The sequence below is a fragment of the Coturnix japonica genome, chromosome 6 (assembly GCF_054131305.1).
Source record: "Coturnix japonica strain WE chromosome 6, WE-NBRP24, whole genome shotgun sequence".
NCBI lineage: Eukaryota > Metazoa > Chordata > Aves > Galliformes > Phasianidae > Coturnix > Coturnix japonica.
The window spans coordinates 18,602,507-18,627,108 of record NC_140668.1 but is presented as its reverse complement, the minus strand read 5'-3'; the positions used below and the strand labels follow the sequence as shown (position 1 = coordinate 18,627,108).

Sequence of the window (24,602 nt, the reverse complement as noted above, 5' to 3'; positions counted from 1 at the left end):
TGATTGAACGCTGAACAGTGTTATTTAATTATAATCCAGGTAATTAAATTAATTAAACCAAGGGAATCACCTCCCAGTCAGTCAGCTCCCACCAGGGAACTCGCTTCCCTGCCAAGCAAATGCAACCAACACAAGCTGCTACATCACTCTAGGGCCCCACTGAGTCTTCCCAAGGGGTCTCCAAAGGCTTCCCTGTTGACTTCTGGGAACCTGGAAACACTCACATGGAAACCAGTGCCCCCTAATGTGCCCCAGAGGTTTCTCAGGGCCCTGCAATTAGCTCTACAGACATCCAGACATGCCCCAGAGCAAGTATGTGTGCTGTAGGGAGCCCAAGAGACATTCCAGAGTATGCTAGTACTCCTCAGTGCGCTCAAGGGTTCTTCCCCTGTCTCTAAATATGCCATACTTGACTTTGTTTTCTCTTCTGGAGCTTAGTTCTCAGCTTTGCTTTCTCATGCCATTTATCATTCAGTTTAGAGATTATTTTAACTAAAATATTTTAATCCACCATATTTTCTGAAAACTAAGAATTGATCCCGCTCAAGGAAACAGAAGAGAAAAACATCACCCACAGGCTGCAGATATTTACCTCGACTTCTCTACATGCCTTCCCCAGTGTGCTTTTCAACTCACCTTGCACAGTGACCCTGGCTTTTGTTTCAGAGTCCTCTGTCTCACAGGTGTACTCCCCGCTGTCCTTGGCGGTAGAGTCATGGATGATCAGAATGGCCCCAGTTCCCTCCTGCTGCAAGTTGTACTTCTGGCTTTTTCTGATTGCTTTGCCATCCTTGTACCACCTGATGTTCACATCTCGTTTCGACAGCTCACGGCTCAGGCTGATGTCCTGCCCTGCTGCTGCTGTCTTATCCTCCAGCTGTTTTGTTACCTCAGTAGGTTTTTCTGAAAGAAAACATTGCTTTTTGAGTAACATACACTTAGGGTAGGATGCCTCTCTCAAAATACACGCATCTACATGCTGGAGATAAGTTAGAGAGGCACTTGCAACAGAGGCCATCCTACAGCCAGCAGTAATCTGTAAAATACAGACAATAGAATTCCAGGCACCATTAATTCTCTCTTAAATCTACCCCATTGAGGATGATGAACCATGTCTGAAAACTGCCTCTTCCTTCTCTCCACTCATCACACTGGGAGCCTCAGATGATGCTCTCCGATGCACATGTTCTAGATAGGAATTTGTTGTACAGCTAGATGATGTGAAGGCCATCCCTTCAGCTTATACTTAGAGGATATTTGCTCCCACAGTTCCCTCAACAGATCATTCCTGATTTACTGTTAATGGAACAAGCTGTAGTGAGATGCCCATTTCCAACACTACCCCAGTGCTTTGGGTAGTTCTCACATTTGTGTAAAATGGTTCCTCCTTTTACTTATTTTTAAGAGAAATTCTCAGTGCTTCAAGGTTCAAGTAGAAGGTTGCTATTCACTTTAACCATATTATGAGTTAGCTCTCATGACAATCTTATCAGAAGACAGTTGAAGGAATCAGACCCCAGAATCTCTCCCATCTCATTACCTTTCACAGACAGAGAGGCTTTGGAGGTTAGACCACGGGCAATAAAAACGACTTCCCCAGAGTCAGTAGGAGTCACACTTTTGATAAGGAGAGTCTCTTACCAACCCACGTTAGAAGCTTTAAATCGCCCACCACTTTCCACTCTGCTTCCATTCAGTGTCCACTTGAACTCATCAATGCTTTCATGGGACAGAATGCATTCAAAAGTGCAATCTTCTACCTCCTGGATTTCAGTGTTTTTCAGCCGTTTGCTAATGCCAATATTCAGCTCTGGAAGATAAGAGATAGGTTAGTATGAGGTTTAGATGGAGAAAAGGCATTCGTGACCAATGTGAGTAGCAGTACTGGTGTTTGAACTCAGGATTTGCAGATCATGGCTGCGTTCCTCACTGATGTATTCTCTAAGACATTCTCCTCTCAGAATTACCAGAAAGCTATAAAAAAAAAGAGACGTGAATCTCTTGTCTTTGCTCTGGAAGAACTACAAGGAGAGCAGCTCAGTCCATGGAGCACAATGAAGATTCAATGAGCTACAGAGGGAAAAACCTAACAGAGAGGACAACTCTAGGATGCTGCGTGAGAAAAAGGGTTTTGCCTACGACAAGACATTAAATGTTTCTATTAGCTAATTTGTTACCATCCTACCCCTACTGGTGTTCAAACCATTTCTCCATTTTAGGGATGTTTAGAAAGGAAACATTTCCAGGACATTCTTGACGTGTTTTGTGATTTTCATGGCAAAAGGAGATACATTTACTTCAAAAGCAATGGGAATTTTCCAGACATCACTGCGCTAAATTGCAGAAATACAGTTCTATTGTAGAAACTATTAAGGCTCGTGGGGGAATAGGTGTAAGACATAGTGACCACACTGAATGTGCTTTTAGCACTCCTTCACTTTCCACAGTACTTACCCTGAACGCCGACATTTGACTTGGCAACATCAGTGCCAATATCACAGGTATATAAACCGGCATCTGACTTCTCGAGGTCATGGAGAAGGAGACATAGGGTCTTCCCAGACTGTAGCAGCTCAAACTTGTTGCCAGAAGTGAGCACAACACCGTCCTTTTTCCACACTGGTTTGACCTTCTCTTTAGAGACTTCGCATTCCAATTTAATCACACCCCACTCCTCAACAAAAGCATCATTCAAACACTTCATGAAGACAGCAGGCATCTCTGCAATTAAACAGGCAAAACAGAACAACGTGATACAGAAGTTGAGACATTTCCAGTTGTGTTCAGATTTTTAAAGAGGTATCAATAAATCTTTACCATTACTGACGACACCAATATAGAACCTAAAGTGGTTTCATGCCTGTTGACTGAATACGCTTTATGGAATTCTCAAGTATTCAGTAGGAGAATACAGGGAACAGGAGGGACAGCCTGCATTGCCGTGGGTGGGACTGATATATGAAAAAATTGGGATGTAGCTCTTCTAAAGCTGGAGAGCTGGCATTGCCCTCACGTGGAGCAGAGCTCATACAGCAGGCCACAGTATTAAGAGGATAAGCTGCTGAACACTTTTGATTTTCCTCTTTATTGACTCCTTTTATCTATCTTCTATTTCACACATCAGAGGTTTACACTGGGGAAAAAAGATCCACCAAATGCAAAAGAAAGGAGAAAGAGGAAATCCTTCAAACTCTGAGCGCGTAGAGTAAAAGAGCTTAATTACTGGGGAGAGCAGATTAGAATCACAGTATCCTTAGAATTGGAAGAGACCCTTAAAGGCCATCTAGCCCAGCTCCCCTGCAATAAACAGGGACATTCACAGCTAGATCGGGTTGCTCACAGCCTGGTCATTAGTCATTCCAGAGGCAAAACACACACTGAATGATCTCTCCCTGCAGTCATAAATCCTTGGAGACAACAGCATTGACACTGCATGGCACTGAAGCAGTAAAAAAATTTGCTCCTGTAACTCTCCTTGTGTTAAGTAAAATGATGATAAAAAGCAATTGAATGCTTTGGCAGGACACCAAAACCATCCTCCTTCGTTGATATCTGCTGCAATGGAACCTTCCACTGGAAGAAAGCCCCTGATGACTTGTCACCCCAGAGAGGTGAGCTTTAGAAGCAGGATTGCTGCACAATGGAATGAACTGTCGCTCCTTAGCATCTCTTACATCCAGGAGGGCTGTGATCAGACCCACCTCTCACCTTCATGGCTGGACTAGATAATCCTTGTGTAATCTTCTCAGTGAAGTTTATACATTTGCAAAGTTAGCAGGAGAGAACGGCAGAAATCAACCTCAAGAAGAGAAATCTGAGGTGAAATAGGACATGGAAGAGGCCACCCTCCCTGCTCATACCTTCAGCTGTCAGCGTGGCCTCAGTCTCTGCAATTCCCGCCTTGCACTTGTACACACCTGCATCATTGGGCTTCAGCTTCAGAATCTGGAGCTCTGCTGAATGCTTATCCCTCTTGATCTTGTAATTCTCAGAGGGCTCGATGGGTGTGTGGCCCTTGAACCATTTCACAACCTTTGGAGAAGGCCTGAAGTCACAGGACAGGATGACAGAATGACATTCCAAAGCTGTCTTGTCCTCCAGCTTCCTGGTGATTTGTATATGGTAATCTGCAAAGCAGGGGTGGAAGAGAAGAAAGGATGAGGACAATTGGAAGAAGAGGAAAGTCTCTTGCATCTATTCCATTCCAATTAATTTCATGTTCACAATGGTTCTTTGAACAACTCTAAAGATAAAACAAATGATTGTCTATAGGGAAGGCCATTGATTACATTTCTATAAAGTAATACTGTATAGTATCTACCAAATGCAAGCTCCAGCTCTTGCTCTGTGCTTATTAAATTGCTCCCAGTTGAGGCTTTTATTCAAATAAGAGTGACTTGAAAATATAATAAGTACTTTAGGATGTGAATGGAGACTCTTACACTGGGGACAACAGGAGATAAAAAGCCTGCAAATTTCTTTCAGATAAAATCAATGACAAACTGCATCAAATTTAGGTGCTACCAAACTTAAACTTGTCTACTTCAGAAATACAATTAATTTCACCTGATTTGACTTCTTTGGTATAGCCAAGGACAAAACCTCAGCTCTGTAGGCACATCACAACTATTCATACAGATCTTTTACTGAGACGCAGCTGTCTCATTTAGTGTCCAATGACTTTGAACTGGAAATGGAGCAGACCCTCCAGACACACACACAATATTTCAAAGACCCCAGTGAAGGAAGACTGTACGTTAATTAATTCTTCATCTTCATGATGTAAACCAAGCCAGGATATGTTACCTCTAACAAGCAGATTGGCTGTGGATTTGGATCTGCCAATTGAGAACTGAATGGTGCCTGTCATATCAGTGGTGGTTTTCGGTATGGTCAGCCGGCGGATGGTGCCTTCTTGCTGCATAATCAAGTTTCCGCCAGCCTGTAAGACTTCCCACGTAGATACCACCTGCGAGGTTTCACAGAAGGAATGGATACCTCGCATTCAAATTTGGCTTCTTCAGGCTCAGTCACATCCTCATCACACAGCTCCTTTACTAGATTAATGGATTGCTCTTTAAGAAGGATGGAAGGAGAGAAAGCAGAGATTTAGAAGGAATGTAAAAAACCCTTACATTATCACCCTACTTACTCACGTCAGCATTACTGCACATGAACACTACACCTATCACCTCAAAATGCCTTAAAACATCATTAAAAAATACTAGAAAGAAAGGAATGTTGTTAAGAAGTCAGACAATATGACTGACAACCTGAAGAGAGCCCAGATCTTCTGATTCCCAGTCCAACATCCAAATCAAAACATGACCTTCCCACCCCGATATCAAACTCCTCGCATTACGAAGCTGGGGACTGAACTCTTGAGTAGTGTGCAAACTCAAATGTCTCCCTTTTCTTTATCACACTTAACATCATATATATACCCTAACATTGTATATAGTAAAAAAAACAAATAAACTCTGTGCTCTTTTCAAACAGCATGAGAAAGTGAAGAAAAAGACAAGCTATGTTTTTTATCCCTCAACGTTCAAACATAAATCTGAATTCTAGCGGTAGAAAATCAACCTCCTAAGAAAATAATCTGCTTTACTTAGCAAAAGTAAATCCCAAAAGACAAGGTGGATACTTTGTGGGCAGAAAGGTAGGTAGGTAGGAGTATTTATTTCTGTGAAAGGTCCTGGTGGTGTTTAACTTCCTTGACATTCAAGCAAAGGATGTTAGCTGGTTTATAACATAAGATAATTTAAGCAAAATGATCATCAGAAGCATAATTACCTTTAACTTTAAGATGGGCACGAGATTCTGCCTTTTCTGCTATAGATTTTATTTCTGCTGCATCCTTGACTTGGACGCGTGTGTAAGTCAGCGAGTAGGTCTTTCCTGAAGCAGAGAACCACAGAGTCACTAAGGCTGGAAAAGACCACTAAGCTCATCTAGTCCAACCGCCAACTCATCCCTACCAAACTGTGCTCTTGAGAGCAAACCCACAACTACACTTGGCTTCCTTGAGCAAAGAGCTCTGAGGCACATGGCCAGGCTGAGCATCATCCAACTGGTTTCACAGCATCACTGCCTGTTCTCTCATGTCAATGAAACCACCCATTCCACCCCAACCACATCCCACCAAAGCTGCTTAGTGCTCCCAAAGCGAATGCTCACCAGTTGTTTCCAACTTGAAGGTCATCTTCTGGCCAGCAGCCTCGCAGATGTATTCTCCAGCATCTTTCTTCTCCAGCTGCTCCACAACCAGATGCCGTGTTTTGCCCACAGATTCCATTCTGAATTTCTGGAGGAGGCAAGCAGTCTTCCATCCTTGTACCATTTTACTTCGGTTGGATCCTGTGCTACTTCACAGCTCAGGGAGGCACTTGCTGCCAGGGCAGCACTCACCTCTTTCTGCACCTGCTCCTGGTTTATAAACACAGGTTTTGGCTCTGAGGGAAGAAAAGAAAAAGTATTGACTGAGGGACTGAAATGAGACCATCTTGCAGGTTTGTATGTACAGGTTGGAACAGGTTTAGGTTACCACTTGTGCCCAAACTAATAGCCTTCACTAGAGAATATCAGCTCTTCTGTTAAAACTAAGTGTCAAATCTAGGCAAGAAAGAACCGAGGAACTGAAGGAACCAAGAGGGTCCTTGAACACCAGTCCCATGGTTGCAAGTCACTATGCAAACATATTGAACCCAAAAGAACATCTGTCCTGCAGGCAACCAAAACCTGAGTTCCTTTTACTTAAGACCCACTGTGAAACATCAAAACACATAAACGTGTGATAGTCAAATCACTGGCTGCCTTTTCATGACCCAGAACAGTACTCCTGGCTTCCTGAACTGACTCCTCATGGCCTCTACCATTGCCACAACTGTGACTGTCAAAGGCACAAAGGAAATATGCTCACCAACGCAGTCCTTTCTTCTTTGTGTGTGATTTGCAGCTATCTATTTTGCTTTGAGCTCTGGGAATAGTCAGCTCTACCAGGTCTCTTACTGTGAGTAGCAGACTCACCTATCCAGATGCAGCCTCCAACATAAAGGCATAGTAAAAAGTCAGTGTACTACTAGGAGAAGTTCCTGCTTCTCCTGCCATGAAAGGCTGCACGTACAACATGCACTCCAGCCTCACTGCACATACTTAGCTTAGTCAAATGTTTCGGTGAACAGGAATTACAGTTTGGGATCTCAGGCACAGGAGAGATTTGAATAATATCTTGAATATTGCTTCCATTGTACATATATCAGTAATTATTATTCTACAGACAGACTGAAACAGGTCTTTGTGCCATACTATAACCAAATACTTTCTACAAACCCAGGCAATCAAGTCTAGGGAAAAAACCTCAGCACAGACTACTGCAACTGGATCACTGTATAATAGAAACTAGATTTTACTTTACTGTTCTCTGCTGTATTTCAGACAACACCTGTCTTACCTGTGACATGAATCTTGAAGGTGAGTTTCTGGCCAGCAGCCTCGCAGCTGTACTCCCCTGCATCTTTCTTCTCCACCTGGCTCACCACCAGCCGACGCTGTTTGCCCTCTGACTCCACCCTGAACTTCTTGCACCAGGTGATCAGTTTCCCCTCCTTGTACCACTTCACCTCCGTCTTCTCCTGGGTCACCTCGCAGCTCAGCGTGGCATTTTCTGTTGGTGCAGCCTTCACCTCCTTCTGCACCTTCTGCTTGTTGATAAAGGCATCCTCTGCTTCTGGAACTGGAAAACATTGGGTAAAATAGACATTAGATAGGAACAGCTTGTGACTGGAAGATATTTAAAGTTGCTTCTGTGTCGTATTGGGCCATTTCCTGGAGCAACACTGCTTCACAGTGTTTATCACACATTATAAAGCATCCTCAGCACAGTCCATATGGTCATCCCATCCCTCTGGGTAGTCTTTACTATCAGCTGGGACTCTTTATTTTCAGATTTCTTCGAATGAAGACAATGACAGAACTATATATATAGATATATATATACCACACCTACACCCCCACAATCTGTTACAACTCCATATTCCTCCCCATATTTGCCCCCGACAGCCCCCAGTAGCCCCATATCACCCTAAGGCCCCCACAACCCTCTATCTCTCCATACACCACCCCTTAAAGCCCCATACCTGCCCATATCCTCCAATAGCTCCCCACAACCCCTACACACCCTCAGAGCCCCCTAGAGCCCCTAGTCCTCCTATGGCCCACCACAGCCCCATATCCCCCCTACAGTCCCCCTCAACTCCCTTTACAGCCCCTGCACAGCTCTATAGAACAGTCTTACAGAACTACCTCTAGTAGAAGCAATCTCCACACAGAGATCCTTTCCCAGTGGCACTCAGCCCTTCAGTGGGATCTAAGAGAGCTGCAGCCAGACTCAAACACAACTGCTCACACCGCTCAGCTGCCTTCACCTGTGCTCCAGACACTGACACATTGCAGCCCCACATCCCCCTCTGCCCCCCCACAGCCCCACACCCCCCTGTCCTCCCCGCACTCCCCATCAGCCCATCCCACCTCAGTGCTGCCTCTGTCTCTTCTCTCCTCTCCCCGTCCCAGCGCCGGCCTCCCCCGGCCTCCCATTGGGCAGCGGCAGCTCCGCCGGCTCCGATTGGCTGAGCTGCAATGCGCGGGAGTGGCCATTGTGGGGGGAGGGCAGAGGGGGATGTGGGGACTGCTTCCCAGTTGAGACTACCTCAGCTTTCTGGTCAAGGCATCGACATTGGTGAGTTTTCCTTTGCTAATAACTTTTGACTAAAAAATAACAAAAAAAATAAATAAATAAATGCCACAACACAAAGCAGAACACACACACAAAAACCCACAAAAACAAGGAACTTGGATTTAATGGATGCTGAAGATTCAACACCTGTGCATTTGTCATGTGAGTTACTTATTTCTTTTGCCCTTAGTTTGTACACAAATGGCATTATTTTCTTCACAGTAACAGAAATGGGAAAAGGAACTGAACTTCTGAAGTTCAAACTTCTGGGTTGTTTTTTTTCTTTTTTTTTTTTTGCCTCTTGGAGACACCTGTATTTGGTGGTGGAATGGAATTCCCCCATCCCATTTTAGTGCAGATTTTGTTGTGCTCGATGTGGAATAAACCCTACCCAGCCTGTTCCGCACCGTTCCCTCTGTTTGCAGTACGTAGCCTTTCAGGAGTGTTTATTTGTCATTTCTTGTTCTATGTGACCCTCTGTTTGGCTGACTTTCTTTTTAATTCCGTGCTTTAATCAAGCATGTTGTGAGCTTGTTAGTGCACCAATTATTCTGGAGGGCCAGACTCAATAAAATGTCAGGCTGAGAAGTTGTTTGGCTGTGTTATGTGGGACAAGACCAAATTCATATAGAATCCAGCCCCAGAGAAAAGCAAATGTAGCCAGCAGGACTTGAGGGCTGAGCTGTAGGAATGGAAGCGTCCTCTGCTGTTTGAAACAGAGGGCTTTTCTAAGCTGTGTTTCAGCAGAAACCAGGTAGTGCTGGGAACAGGCAACTATTGGCAAGGGCTCGGTGCAGCTCTTCCCTCACCCTGCACCACGACTGACAGCATGCTCTGTTTTCTCTCTCCAGACCAAGTTCTCCCAGTAAGAGGGCAGAGTCAGCAGCTGGCAGTTGGCGTTCCTGCTTCTGCCTGGGCAAACCATCCCCTGTGGCCGAGAACCAACTGCAGAGCAGTGCCAGGGAGCCCTCTGAAGCTGAAGTCTTGGTCCTGGCAGGTAAGGGTGCAAATCCAGCTTTCAAAACACTGCTTGTCAGCAACACAGGTAGAATTCATGCTTTCAGTGGGCTTGTACCTCTTTCTGTATTCCTGCGTTCGAGCTGTGCCTGACATCTTTGATTGACACTTGTCTTTCCCAAATGAGTCTCGCAAGCTGCTTGAAACCTGCTTGACAGGCAGCACCAAGCCTTTGCCTCCTTGGATAGTGAAAGTTTACACTGACTGCTGTGTATCTACTCTTTCCAGGTGAATCCATCCCTTGCCAGTGCAGGAACACCCCGGCAAGTAGCGATGATGCACGGTGTGCTTCCATCAATGGAGTGCAGTTAGGATGCATGAGTCACTGCAGTTCCAAGGACAGCCTTTCACGTGACAGCAATGATGGAGAGGAGGAGGTCTGACCTATTCAGTTTTGAGCCTCTCCATGCAGGAAAACCTTGCGGTTCTGGAATGTCTTCACCTACGAAGGTAGTGAGGGATTTGGAGCACAAACCTTACAAGGAGCTGCTGAGGGAACTAGGATTGTTCAGCTTGGAAAAGAGCAGGCTCAGGGGAGACCTTATAACTCTCTATAACGTCCTGAAGGGAGGTTGTAGTGAGCTGGGGGTTGGCCTCTTCTCTCGAGTAATCAGTGATAGAACTAGAGGGAATGGTTTTAAGCTGCGCCAGGGAAGATTCAGGCTGGACATTAGGAAATATTACTTCTCAGAAAGGGTAGTCAGGCACTGGAATGAACTGCCCAGAGAGGTGGTGGAGTCACCGACCATGGGAGTGTTCAAGAAACGTTTGGATGTGATGTATGGAATATGATTTATCCGGGAAGTATTGGCAATGGTTGGACCAGATGATCTTCTAGGTCTTTTCCAACCTTGATAATTCTGTGATTCTGAGCTGAGAAGCTTTTCTTGCTCAAGTCCTGCTTCCAAGTTTAACCACCTATGGGGAAGTAGATGTCACTTTTCTAGTGTCCTTCAATTCCGTGTCCGCATTTTCCTAAAAGTAAAAGAATTTGGAGGTAACCAGCTGCAGTGAAGTGAGCGATTTCAGTGCCTGTTTCTGATGGTGGCAATGAGTTCAGAGGTCATACTTAATTGACGATTCCTGTTTCCATTCTGACAAAGGCTGTAGTTGCAGCTGACTTCCTGAGGCTGCCATACGTGGTGGTGACGCAGCCTTGGGCTTCTTGGGGATTTGCATGACTCCCACCTTTCCTTTCTGTGTCTTGCAGGTCAGCTGGTGCTGGAAGCGGCCGGTATCTGAGTAGGAATGAAGGTGAGTGCAGGAGCAGCTGCTGAGGGGAGGAAGGAAGTCCATGCTAATGAATTCTGAAGCATCTGCAGGTATGGTACCAAAGGAGGCTGCAGTGATGCAGGGGGCTCCCCAGCAGGAAGCTGGCTGATCCAAATGCTTGCTGAGAGTTTGGAAGCCCAAACCCTAATGGTCTCTGTAAGGGTGGCTAATAAAAAGATGTTAACCAAGATGGTGGTAAATAGTCAAAGGTTGTTAGCAAAGGAAAACTCACCAATGTCAATGTTTTGACCAGAAAGCTGAGGCAGTCTCAACTGGGGAGCAATCTCCAAGAGATGCTGCCTCAGTGGTGGTCAGCCTTTAAATGAGGTCTCAGAGGAGGTGGAGTCGAGGTCCACCCCTTCTGTGAGCACAGCTCCATTACTCTCACCTGTGCTCCCGCAGCTGACCCAACACTTGCCTCAGCTGATTAATCAGAGGTTCAAGGTGTGATTTCTCATACAATCTCTAAGCTGAAGGCAGCATCTCCTTGATCTGATGGTGGTGTGCCTGAGTGAGGGAGTGATGCAAGCTGGATGCAGAAGAGTCATCTTGATTTCTCTCCTATTTTACTTCAGATGACACCTATTGGGTGTTGGTTTCTTAAAATTTGGATCTAGGAGGTGGCCTCTCCCTTTGCTTCTGGTGAAAGCTGCAGCAGGAGTAGAAGACAAAGAGGTTTTCTTGGTGGCAGCAACACCAATTATTTGATTCAAATGTAGAACTGTGATGAAAATGCTGAAGAACAGATCTGCCTCAAAGACATGCTTGATCATATAAGGAATGAGCATGTGATCCAAGACAGCCAGCGTGGCTTTAGCAGGGGAGGGCCATGCCTAACCAATCTGGTGCTCTTCTATGATGGAGTGACGGCATTTGTGGACAAAAGGAAGGTAATAGATTTCATTGACCTGGACTTGAGCGAGATCTTTGACATGGCCCTCCACCACATCCTTATCTCTAAACTGGAGGGATGTGGATTTGACAGGTGGACCACCTGGTGGATAAGGGATTGGTTGAAAGGCCACAGACAGAGGGTGGTGATTCATGGTTCGATGTCCAGGTGAAGGCCGATAACAAGTGGTGTCATCCAGGAGTCTGTCTTGGGACCAGTGCTTTTTAACATGGTTATCAGTGACACCAATGATGCAATGGAGTGCACCCTCTGCTGTTTGCTGAGTGGTGCGGCTGATGCAGTGGAAGGAAGGGATGCCATTCAGAGGGAGCTCAACCAAGAGGTTGGCCTAGGTGAATCTAATGAGGTTGAACACAGCAAAGTGCAAGGTTTTGCACTTGGGCTGGAGGAATCCCAGGCATCTGTACAGCCTGGGAGGAGCAGTCCTTAAGAGAAGCCCCGCAGAGAAGGACCTGGGGGTCCTGGTGGATGAAAAACAGAACGTGAGCCATCAGCGTGCTCTTGCAGCTCAGAGAGCAAATGGTCCCCTGGGCTCCATCAGAAGAGGGGATGGCCAGCAGGGACAGGGAGGCGATTGATCTTCATGATCCTTGAGGTCCCTTCCAACCCGGGCCATTCTATGATTCTGTGATTACACTCACTGACAGAAATAACGGCAGCTGTACAGAAGCTGGATATATTTTGGGACAGTTCTTGTAACCAGCTGATTTTAAGACCTTGCCCAAGTCGTGAGTCTTAATTGCATGTCAGAAGAAAGCTGGGAAAGTGGTTATTGCTCATTCTTTCTCATTTGCTGATTCTTTCTTTAGTGTTCCTTTTCCAAAGGAGATTCTGGTGATGGAAGCAGTTGAAGAAAGAACCAAAGCAGCTCTTGCCAAGAGTGCTTGAAGTCCCTGTGGAGAGAAGCAAAGAACTTGGGCTTCCTCTGGGATGCTCCCCACCATGTCTCAGGAAGGAGACCAACTGCTGTTCCACTTTCTGCTCTGTGTGTGGAAAGGTACGTCTGGGTTTCTTCTGCTTGTTTTTTCTTTCTTTTTCTGGCTTTGAAGGAGAAGGGGTGGAGCAAAGGGAGACCCACTGGTCATTTGTTACCTCAAGAACAGGATGGATTTTACATTCATTGTGAAAAACCTGGGCTAGTAGCATGGGCATGTTTCAGGCTGGACTCTTCTTTTGCTGCTTGGTTTCCTTTTGGCTACAGGGAGACAGCTGTCTAAAGGTGTGTTTTCAAACCCACTCTCCAAAACCATGTTTCATTGTTGCAGGTGGTTCAGTGTGCTCTTGCAGTGCAGATGCTGTAGTTTGCTGTAGAATCTGAATGGTTTCTGTTCCTAGGGAAGGACTGGGAGGAGGTAGTGAGAAGAGAATTCAATGCCTGAGGTGTATCTTAGTGAGAAATGTTGGCATGAGGTGCTGAAAGTCTTGAGCTGTCAAAGGCCAGTGAGGCTCAGACTCCTTAACCTGCTGGAGCAGGGTGGAAGCAAGGAGTGGGCACTGCCGTCCCACAAGCTGCACTTGGTTCTGGTCTTCCAGGTCTGTGCTGGCCTGGATTTCTTCTGAGAAGTTTGTTGGAGCTGCTTGGAGTAGTGAAGGGTGGGGAAGAAGTGCTGCTCAAGAGCTAAGGCTCGGCTTGATCATTTTGGATGGATTTAACCATGGTATCTGAAGACATAGTTTCCATCAGAATGATCCCAGCATTGTGCAAGTGTCTCAGCTGAAGCCCCTGAGCAGATGTGTGAGACCACCCGCCTCCTCCAGATGAGCCATAGGAAAGCTGACTGTGCCCAGTAATTACAGCTTCTGCAGATTGAATGTGCTTCCAAGTGTTTTCCTTAGTGATCAATCATGTCCCAGCACTCTGATATTCCATCTCTGTCACAATCTGGAGCATCTCTGCAAACCTTGGGTGCTCATTCCCACCAGAGTTTCTTCCTTTCCCTCTTTAGAATCAGTGTGGTGCAGTTCCCTGTGTTTGTGAGCAGCAGCCAGCAGGCTGCAAGAGATCCAATGGCAGCTTTCAGCACACAGAGGGATGTGATGGGGACAGACTGTCCTTACCGCCATGCATAAGTGAGTTTTTACCGTCCTCTCTCAAGAAGTATGAAAGAATAGAGTTTGAATGATACTTGTGAGCAGGTGCTGTGCTGTAGGGGATGTCAGGTAACCATTCCTATGGGGGTGCGGGAAGGAGCAGTGAAAGTGATGTATTAGTTTGTGTTTTGGCTGTTAAAGAGGAGTTCCATTTCTGGAAGCAAAACTATGGGCTAAGATGGAAAACAGAAGGGAGAAGGCTGATACCTGGATAGTGGGCTGAGCTTTGGTGACTGCAGCCATTTGCAGTAGAAGTTTTGCTGTTTTGCACAGTGGGGTTCAGAATGGGAGCTGATGATGAATGGGAGCTGCTCGAGGGACAGACTTCCATGTACAAGTTCCAGTGCCTCAATGACTTTCTTGTAGCGAGGAACCCCAAACTGAACATAAGACTTGAGGCGCAGCCTCACCAGTGTTGAGTCCAAGGGGATGATTACCTCTCTGCTCCTGCTGGCCACACTATTTCTTAGACAGGCCAGGATGCTGTGGGCCTTCTTGGCCACCTGGGCACACTGTTGGCTCATGTTCAGCTGAGCATCGACCAACAGCCCCAGGTCCATTTCCTCTGCACAGTCCTGCAGCCACTCAGCCCCAGGCCTATAGCGCTGCATGGGGTTATTGTGGCCAAAGTGCAGGACCTGGCACTTGGCCTGGGTGTACCACATCCCATTCACCTCAGCCCAGTGAGGTTGATCCAGCTTATCTAGATCCCTCTGAAGGGGCCTCCCTTCCCTCAGGCAGATCAACACCACCTCCCAGTCAAAAGACAAAAAGAGAAGAAAGCAGAAATGAAGAAGGCTTCTCTGAGAGCTGCCCCTGCACCTGCAGAGGTGAGTCCTTGTTATGGACAGACACAGCTCTTGTTGTCAGGGCCTCCATCTGTCAGACATGAATGAGACTGTAAAATCCTGAGGGAAGTGGTGTCCTGGTTCTGTACTTGCTTTTTTCCTTTGCAGTTTTTGAAGTGTTGCACAAAATGAAGGAGAAATCTCTAAAGCAGGTGGTCGGGATGCTGGCATGGTGATGTTACTTAGTAATTAGTGCTATTATTTTGTAGTATATTAATAGTTTGCTAATAAACAAAAAACAAGGGGGGGAGGAAGGCGTTCTGATAACAGAGGATGCTGAGAAGGCAGAAACACTGAATGCCTTCTTTGCTTCTGTCTTTAGTGAAAAGGCTCTCCCTCAGAAATCCCAGACCCTGGAGGTTAATGAGAGAGTCTGGACAATAGGAGATTTCTCTTTAGTCAGGGAAGAGGTGGTCTGTGATTGCCTAGGAAACATTAATGTCCATAAATACATGGGATGGGTGCATGGGGTGCATCCACGGGTGCTGAGAGAACTGGTGGAGGTCATTGCTGAGCTGCTCTCTGTAATCTTTCAGAGGTCTTGGAGAACTGGGGAGGTGCCTGAAGACTGGAGGATGACCAATGTCACTGCAGTCTTCAAAAAGGGCAAGAAGGAAGAGCCAGGTAATTATAGGCCAGTCAGCCTCACCTCTGTCCCAGGGAAGGTGATGGAACAGCTTGTGCTGGATGCCATCTCCAGAGAACTGGGTGATAAGGAGGTTATCAGGAGTACTCAGCATGGGTTCACCAAGGGGAGGTCGTGCTTGACCAACCTGGTGGCCTTTTATGAAGATGTCACTAGCTGGGTGGACGGGGCTAGAGTGGTAGATGTAGTCTACCTTGATTTCAGAAAGGTTTTTGATACTGTCCCCCACGACATCCTTATAACAAAGCTGAGGAAGTATGGGATAGATGAGTGGACAGTGAAGTGGGTCGTGAACTGTCTGACTGGCAGAGTGCAGAGGGTTGTCGTTGGCGGTGCTGAGAGGGGATTTGATCCAGGTTTATAAATACCTGAGGTGTGGGGGCCATAGTGGCACGGCTGGTCTCTTTTCAGTAGTGCGTGGGGACAGGACTAGGGGTAATGGGCTGAAACTTCTGCATAGGAAGTTCCGCACAAATGTGTGCAAGAACCTCTTTACGGTGAGGCTGACGGAGCACTGGAACAGGCTGCCCAGGGAGGTGGTGGAGTCTCCTTCTCTGGAGATATTCAAGACCCGCCTGAACACCTACCTGTGCGACGTGGTGTAGGGAACCTGCCATGGCAGGGGGGTTGGACTCAATGATCACTAGAGGTCCCTTCCAACCCCTACAATTCTGTGATTCTGTTGGAAGGTGGGAATGCAAGAGAGAATATTGCGAGCAAAAGCTGTGGAGCGAGATAAATGGCATGAGAAAGCAGAGCTGAGAACTAAGGAAAGCTCCAGAAGAGAAAACAAAGTCCAGTAGGGCATATTTAGAGACAGGTGAAGCATCCATGAGTGCACTGAGGAGTACTAGGGTGCTCTGGAATGTCTCTTGGGCTCCCTACAGCACACATACTTGCTCTGGGGCATGTCTGGATGTCTGTAGAGCTAATTGTGGGGCCCTGAGAAACGTCTGGGGCACATTAGGGGGCACTGGCTTCCATGTGAGTGCTCCCAGGTTCCCAGAAGTCAACAGGGAAGCCTTTGGAGACCCCTTGGGAAGACTCAGTGGGGCCCTAGAGTGATGTAGCAGCTTGTGTTGGTTGCATCTGCTTGGCAGGGAAGCGATTTCCCTGGTGAGAGCTGAGGGACTGGAAGGTGATTTCCTTGGTTTAATTAATTTAATTACCTGGATTATAATTAAATAACACTGTTCAGCGTTCATTAAAGATTTCTTTTTTTTCCAAAGTACTTCAGTTGTGCAGCTGTAGCAGCTTTGCTAAGATATATCGAGTTTATTCAAAATTCCAGTGATGCTCCTAAAGCACTTGAAGTGCATTTGTCACGGGTTACTTAGATTTACCTATGCCCGTGACAGGGGAAGCCACCCCACGCCCCCCCCCGGGGCCTGGAAAGGAGGGGGAAAAGGGGAGTGGGATAAAACAGCGACAATCTAAGGAGGAAAAACTTATTTTACTAAATATGATATCGAAATACAAGATAACACAATATAATATAATTAAGGCTAACAAAATCGAACGAAACAGAGAGAGAGAGTCTCCGAAAACCGAGAGGCCTACTGTGAACTCTAGGCGACACGGCTGGAACGCTTCCCACTCTCCGAGAAGTTCGAGAGAAGAAGGAGGGCACTCCAGCCTGGGAACGAGATTATATAGAGTCCTGGTCCCGTGACTTATTGTCACTCCTGTTGTTCTCTGGGATATGTAGTCTTCTTCTGTGGACTGCACATTCAACAGAAGTATCCATACTTGACATGATGTTATGATGTGGAATACTGATAGCAAAATTACAAAATTACAAAACCATGACATTCCACCCCTTATTCTACATTATTACATCATGGTTAATATATACATATATATACATATATATACACATATGTAAAATTGTGATAGCTAAATAGTAGAATTGCATGTAACATAACTAAATGTACAACTATAATAACTAAAATACACTACACATGCAAACATATATATATAGATACATAAAATTATTGACTGCACTCCCCCAGCATCAAATTCCCTTGTGGCACACATTGAACATCCCCATCCTTCTGCATTACCCACCAAGTGCACCCAGGTCCCTGGGCAAAGACAGTTCCACGGATAGGTTTGCCCTTTCCAGAAGCTGGAAGGACCCAAACAGCTTTTCCCAACATGTTCTTTACATGTATAACAGGGACCTTATCTCCTTCTACAGTGTGTAGGGGGCTAGATTGACTAGGACCATCACGATTGACAGATCCTCTAGTATTGACCAGCCAAGTGGCTTCTGCCAGATTCTTCTCCCAGTGCTTAAATGTTCCACCACCCATTGCTTTCAGCATAGTTTTCAACAACCCATTATATCGTTCAATTTTACCAGAAGCTGGTGCATGGTAGGGAATATGATAAATCCACTCAATGCCATGATCTTTGGCCCAAGTATTTATAAGAGAATTTTTGAAATGTGTCCCATTATCAGATTCAATTCTTTCTGGGGTGCCATGTCGCCACAGGACTTGTTTCTCAAGACCTAATATGGTGTTTCGAGCAGTTGCATGGGGTACTGCGTATGTTTCAAGCCACCCAGTGGTTGCCTCTACCATGGTGAGTACATAACACTTACCACTGCGAGATCGTGGCAAGGTGATATAATCAACCTGCCACGCCTCCCCATATTTATACTTTTGCCATCGCCCTTCCTCCCAGAGAGGTTTCATCCTTCTGGCTTGTTTAATTATGGCACATGTTTCACAATCATGAATAACCTGCGCAATAGCGTCCATGGTTAAGTCCACCCCTCGGTCTCTGGCCCACTTATATGTTGCGTCTCTTCCTTGATGGCCTGAGGTCTCATGAGCCCATCGAGCTAGAAATAATTCGCCCTTATTCTGCCAATCCAAGTCGATTTGAGCCACCTCAATTCTAGCAGCTTTATCTACCTGATGGTTGTTTTGTTGTTCTTCAGTAGCCCGACTTTTGGGCACATGTGCATCCACATGACGCACCTTTACAACCATATTCTTTGTTCGGGAAGCAATGTCCTTCCATAATTCAGCGGCCCAAACAGATTTTCCCCTCCGTTGCCAGTTATTTTGTTCCCACCGCTGTAACCACCCCCATAAGGCATTTGCCACCATCCATGAGTCAGTATAAAGATACAGCATTGGCCACCTCTCCCGTTCAGCAACATCTAAGGCCAGCTGGACAGCTTTTACCTCTGCAAACTGACTTGATTCTCCCTTACCTTCAGTGGCCTCTGCAACCTGTCGTGTGGGGCTCCACACAGCAGCTTTCCATTTGCGATGCTTCCCTACAATGCGACATGATCCGTCAGTGAATAGGGCATATTTCTTTTCATTTTCTGGTAATTCGTTGTATGGTGGGGCCTCTTTAGCACGTGATACCTCTTCTGCTGGTGATGTTCCAAACTTTTTATCTTCAGGCCAGTCCATGATTACCTCTAGGATTCCTGGACGATTGAGGTTTCCCATTCGCGCTCGCTGTGTAATCAGCGTAATCCACTTGCTCCAGGTGACATCGGTAGCATGATGGGTGGAGGGAACCTGTCCTTTGAACATCCAGTTCAGCACTGGCAGTCGAGGTGCCAAAAGGAGCTGTGTTTCAGTCCCGACTACTTCGGAAGCAGCCCGAACCCCCTCATACGCGGCTAAGATCTCCTTCTCAGTTGGAGTGTAGCACTCTTCAGACCCCTTATATGATCGACTCCAGAATCCCAGGGGTCGGCCTCGGGTCTCTCCTGAGGCTCTTTGCCACAAACTCCAAGTGGGGCCTTTCTCTCCAGCAGCAGTGTAGAGGATGTTCTTTACATCCTGTCCAGTCCGTACTGGCCCCAGGGCTACAGCACGGGCTATCTCTTGTTTAATCTGTTCAAAAGCCTGCTGCTGCTCAGGGCCCCATGCAAAATCATTCTTCTTCCGCGTTACCTGATAAAGGGGGCTTACAATGAGGCTGTAGTTTGGAATGTGCATCCTCCAAAAGCCTACTGCACCCAGGAAAGATTGTGTCTCTTTCTTGCTAGTTGGTGGAGACATGGCAGTGATTTTGTCGATCACATCTGCTGGGATGTGACGACGTCCATCCTGCCACTTTATACCTAAGAACTGAATTTCCTGGGCAGGTCCTTTTACTTTGCTTCGCTTAATAGCAAAGCCAGCTTGTAGAAGAATCCGGATTATCTGCTCTCCTTTTGTGAAAACTTCTTTTGCTGTATCGCCCCACACAACAATGTCATCAATGTACTGCAGGTGTTCAGGAGCACCACCCTGTTCCAGTACAGTTTGGACCAACCCATGGCAAATGGTTGGGCTGTGTTTCCACCCCTGGGGCAAACGGTTCCAAGTATACTGAATGCCCCTCCAGGTGAAGGCAAACTGTGGCTTGCATTCTGCGGCCAAAGGAATAGAAAAGAAGGCATTGGCAATGTCAATGGTGGCATACCATTTGGCTGCTTTTGACTCCAGCTCGTACTGGAGTTCCAACATGTCAGGCACAGCAGCGCTCAATGGGGGTGTGACCTCATTCAGGCCACGGTAGTCTACTGTCAGCCTCCATTCTCCACTGGCTTTACGCACTGGCCATATGGGACTGTTAAAAGGTGAGTGAGTTTTACTGATCACTCCCTGATTCTCCAACTGGCGAATCAAATCATGAATGGGGAGCAAGGAATCCCTGTTGGTGCGATACTGCCGTCTGTGCACTGTCTTTGTAGCAACCGGTACCTGCTGCTCTTTTACTCGTAGCAGCCCCACAACAGACGGGTCCTCTGACAGGCCAGGCAAAACAGACAGCTGCTTAATGTTGTCCATGTCTACAGCAGCTATCCCAAAGGCCCATCGATACCCCTTAGGATCCTTGAAATGCCCCCTTCTGAGATAATCAATACCCAGTATACATGGAGCCCCTGGGCCAGTCACAATAGGATGTTTTTGCCAGTCTTTGCCAGTGAGGCTTATTTCAGCCTCCAGCACAGTCAATTCTTGAGAGCCCCCAGTCACTCCAGAAATATGGATTGATTCTGTCCCTTCATGACTGGAAGGCATTAGGGTGCACTGTGCACCGGTATCCACCAGCGCCTTATATTCCTGTGGTTCTGATGTGCCAGGCCATCGAATCCACACAGTCCAATAAACTCTATTATCCCTTTCCCTCCCCTGACTGAGGGCAGGGCCCCTCTATTGGTTACCTGTGATGACTGGAGCAACTCCACTGGTGGTTGGTATGTCTAGTAGTTCTTTCACCCGTGCTCGTAGTGCAGAAGTGGGCTGATCATGCCACTTCCTCATGTCTTCTCCACGGTCACGTAGGTAGCGCCACATGGAAACACGCGGTGCAATCGTACTGTTGTTCTTTGCTCGAGCTGGGAAGCGTGTGCGTTTAACAGCTGAGACTTTTGATGATGCAGGTGGGGAGTAGGACTGGACTAGTTTGATCAGATCCTTCATTAGACCTGGTGGCCCGTACGAGGATTGACCTTCATCAGTTGTTTCTGATACTATTACAGGATCATTACAATTAGTTGATGGAAACAATTTCTTGCACATTTCATCTACTCGGTTTTCTAGCCGTGAGATGGCAGAAACTGCGGCATGCAGTTGGGGGAGCTGCTGATCGATGGTTTGAAGCATTATAATCAGCTCAACAACTCGGGGCCATCTGTCCACGAATCCTTTAGATCCTGATACCAATGACTGTGCAATTCTCTCTGGTGCTGTACTTGTGATTTTCTGCCACATGTCAGGATCGGCCCTCACTCTCTCAGGGTCAAGTTCGCTTGGATCAGGGCTGTACAACATTTTCGCCATGGCCAATTCCCTCAGGCGCTGGATACCTTTTTGGACGGTATTCCAACTATCAAATTTAGGCTTCAAAGCATCCTTATAGGGGTACCTTTCTCTCACGGCTTCTAACAGCCGCAACCAGAGAGTGGCAGCTCCATCCGAACATCTGCTAATCCCTCTGTCGATACCTGCATCTTGGGCAATGCTTCCTAGTTGGCGAGCTTCATTACCATCTAGAGACAAGCTGTTGGCCCCGTTGTCCCAGCAGCGAAGCAACCAAGCAAGGATACCTTCATCTTGACGCCGTGTGAACTCCTTTCTTGAGCCTTGGATTTCAGTCAGCTTCAGAGGTCGACAATAGGTGATTTCCTCCTCATCATCAGTCTCTTCTTCATGCCTCTTGGTTTTTGCCTTTGCTTTTTTCGGTACTGCTCCATGCCCGGCACCTGGGTCTTCTGCTGCCCCCCCCTGTGCTTCTCCTTCTTTTCGTTCTAGACGCATGGAGACCCGTTTCCATTTCTTGCCTTCCACAGGGGCAACTGATATTGCTACTGATGCCTCCTGTGACTGATCAGAATTAACTTGGGCTTGAATCTCAGATCGGAAACTCTCTCTCTCCAGAATAGTATGATACAAAGCACGGTATGCATAAGCCAAACCCCACATAAGGTTTACCTCCTTAGATCTCTGACCCAAATACTCACTTAATTTCTTAGGGTCCCTTAGGTGTTCAAGAGTGAAATCCCATGACACTGCGGGTCCCCATGCTTCTAAGACTTTTCCTAAACCTTTCCATATTCCCTGCCAGTCATCATTCTCTGGTTCTGGAGGAGACTTCCGCATAGAACGAATGCATAGGAACATATATGCATGCATTGATAGTGATAACATGAATGCAAGTATGAACCCTATCTCAGTTATTGAAAAGCGTGTGGAAATCTGAGAGTACAACCTAAATAAAAAGGGTTTTTTTAGCCTGTACAATGAATTAAACATGGTGGTGTTTGTAAAATTGCCTGTTCCATCTGGGATGCAAGTATTTGTAAAATTGCCTGTTCCATCTGGGATGCAAGTGTTTGTAAGATTCACAATTCCATCTGAGGTGTAGATGCCAAAATTCTGACCATACCACATCTCGTAAAAGTACCAGGCAGGTGTCTCCATCAGTATCCACCTTATTAGGCTATATATCTGCACAATTCCACAACACCAAATTATGGTGTTAATAGTTGACCAATACTTTAAGAAGATCATAATTGCTTTCAATCCCTTAAACAGAGCAACTGGGATGAAGAGTGGATTCATAGCTGGCAGGCTCTGTAAAAGTCAGAGCTAGCTAGTTTTGCTCTAAGGGAGAAAGAAATCCCTTTGTTTTCTACACAAAAGTTAGATAGCAATGCTGAGAATGTGCAGCAGCCCTTAATGTTGACAATTTGTCTGGTATTTCAAGGTCACGTTCTCCGTGAGCAGCTACGGAAAGATAACACTCCCAACACTCCCGTAACGAAGCTGTTTAAGAGCAAAGAGAGAGTTGTTCTAAAAGCTAAAAAGCTCTTGCCCGCATTCTCCACCAAAAATCTGTCACGGGTTACTTAGATTTACCTATGCCCGTGACAGGGGAAGCCACCCCACGCCCCCCCCCGGGGCCTGGAAAGGAGGGGGAAAAGGGGAGTGGGATAAAACAGCGACAATCTAAGGAGGAAAAACTTATTTTACTAAATATGATATCGAAATACAAGATAACACAATATAATATAATTAAGGCTAACAAAATCGAACGAAACAGAGAGAGAGAGTCTCCGAAAACCGAGAGGCCTACTGTGAACTCTAGGCGACACGGCTGGAACGCTTCCCACTCTCCGAGAAGTTCGAGAGAAGAAGGAGGGCACTCCAGCCTGGGAACGAGATTATATAGAGTCCTGGTCCCGTGACTTATTGTCACTCCTGTTGTTCTCTGGGATATGTAGTCTTCTTCTGTGGACTGCACATTCAACAGAAGTATCCATACTTGACATGATGTTATGATGTGGAATACTGATAGCAAAATTACAAAATTACAAAACCATGACAGCATTTGAGGGGGGGAGTGACAAAACAGCTCTGAGAGACACATCATCAGATCAGAACATTGGAACGGTAACTAATAGCAGAGATTCTGATAAGAATATTGAAGTTTTCAAATTACCTTTTCTTAAAGTTGTATTTCACCAAGTTTCATCAATGTGCACACTGAAGAGCTGACTTGTTATCTTTCTTTTTATAAAAAATCATGTGTTACAATTGAGAGCAGAAGTTATAGGATGGAACATTCTCCAAGTAAAGTGCAAAAGACATTTCTTCATAGTTCCAATTAATGTCTTATGTTTTGTTCAGACTCACTAAATGATGTATTTCAGGGTACATCATGTGGGAATATAAGAAGACTATTCAGAGCAGGAGCTGCAGAGCAAGATGAACGACATGAGAAGGTAAGGCTGGGAACCAAGGACACAGCTTTTGTGTCACTCAGCCACCTGTGGCAGAGGTCAGGATTTCTGCAGGGATGGGAAATCATCCCATCACTTAGTGCCTTACAAGGAGCTGAGAAGCTTTTCTTGCTCAAGTCCTGCTTCCAAGCTTAACCACCTACAATGAAGTAGATGTCACTTTGCTGGTGTCCTTCAATTCCGTGTCTGCATTTTCCCAAAATCAGGAGGTAACCAGCTGCAGTGAAGTGAGCGATTTCAGTGCCTGTTTCTGATGGTGGCAATGAGTTCAGAGGTCACAATTAACTGACGATTCCTGTTTCCATTCTGACAAAGTCTGTAGTTGCAGCTGACTTCCTGAGGCTGCCATACGTGGTGGTGATGCAGCCTTGGGCTTCTTGGGGATTTGCATGACTCCCACCTTTCCTTTCTGTGTCTTGCAGGTCAGCTGGTGCTGGAAGCAGCCGGTATCTGAGTAGGAATGAAGGTGAGTGCAGGAGCAGCTGCTGAGGGGAGGAAGGAAGTCCATGCTAATGATCTCTGGAGCATCTGCGGGTCTGGTACCAGAGGAGGCAGCAGTGATGCTGGAGGGCACGTGGTGAGTGCGTGGACAGGGTGGCACAAACGTGTGCGTGTGCTGAGGAGTTGGGTTGCACACAGGTGCACACAAAGGGGTGTTTGTGGAAGGTGTAGGCATGTACGTGTTCCCAGGGGTGGTTTGCACACGTCTGTGAATACAAAGGAGGGCACACGATGCGGTGTGTGCATGGAGGTGTGCAAAGCAGGCAGGGTGGCACACGGGTGTGCATGTGCACATGGATAGGGGAAGGCTG

The 24,602-nt window shown here is 46.4% G+C and overlaps 1 protein-coding gene and 1 long non-coding RNA gene across 3 annotated transcripts; one reads left to right on the top strand and one right to left on the bottom strand.

The window, feature by feature from the left end:
* Positions 1-1,637: 1,637 nt before the first annotated feature.
* Positions 1,638-2,719, bottom strand: LOC146760450 (immunoglobulin superfamily member 22-like). Its single transcript, XM_085551445.1, has 2 exons — positions 2,455-2,719; positions 1,638-1,810 (listed from the first exon to the last, which is right to left on the bottom strand). Exons 1-2 carry the CDS (start codon positions 2,717-2,719, stop codon positions 1,638-1,640), a joined length of 438 nt encoding a protein of 145 aa, XP_085407571.1.
* Positions 2,720-13,907: 11,188 nt separating this feature from the next.
* On the top strand, positions 13,908-24,269 carry LOC146760449 (uncharacterized). Of its 2 annotated transcripts, XR_014947647.1 has the most exons (4): positions 13,908-14,006; positions 15,412-15,499; positions 23,701-23,772; positions 24,213-24,269. It is a non-coding gene; the product is annotated as an uncharacterized LOC146760449 (long non-coding RNA). The 2 variants fall into 2 exon arrangements; XR_014947648.1 differs by lacking the exon at positions 15,412-15,499.
* The last annotated feature ends 333 nt before the right edge of the window (positions 24,270-24,602 follow it).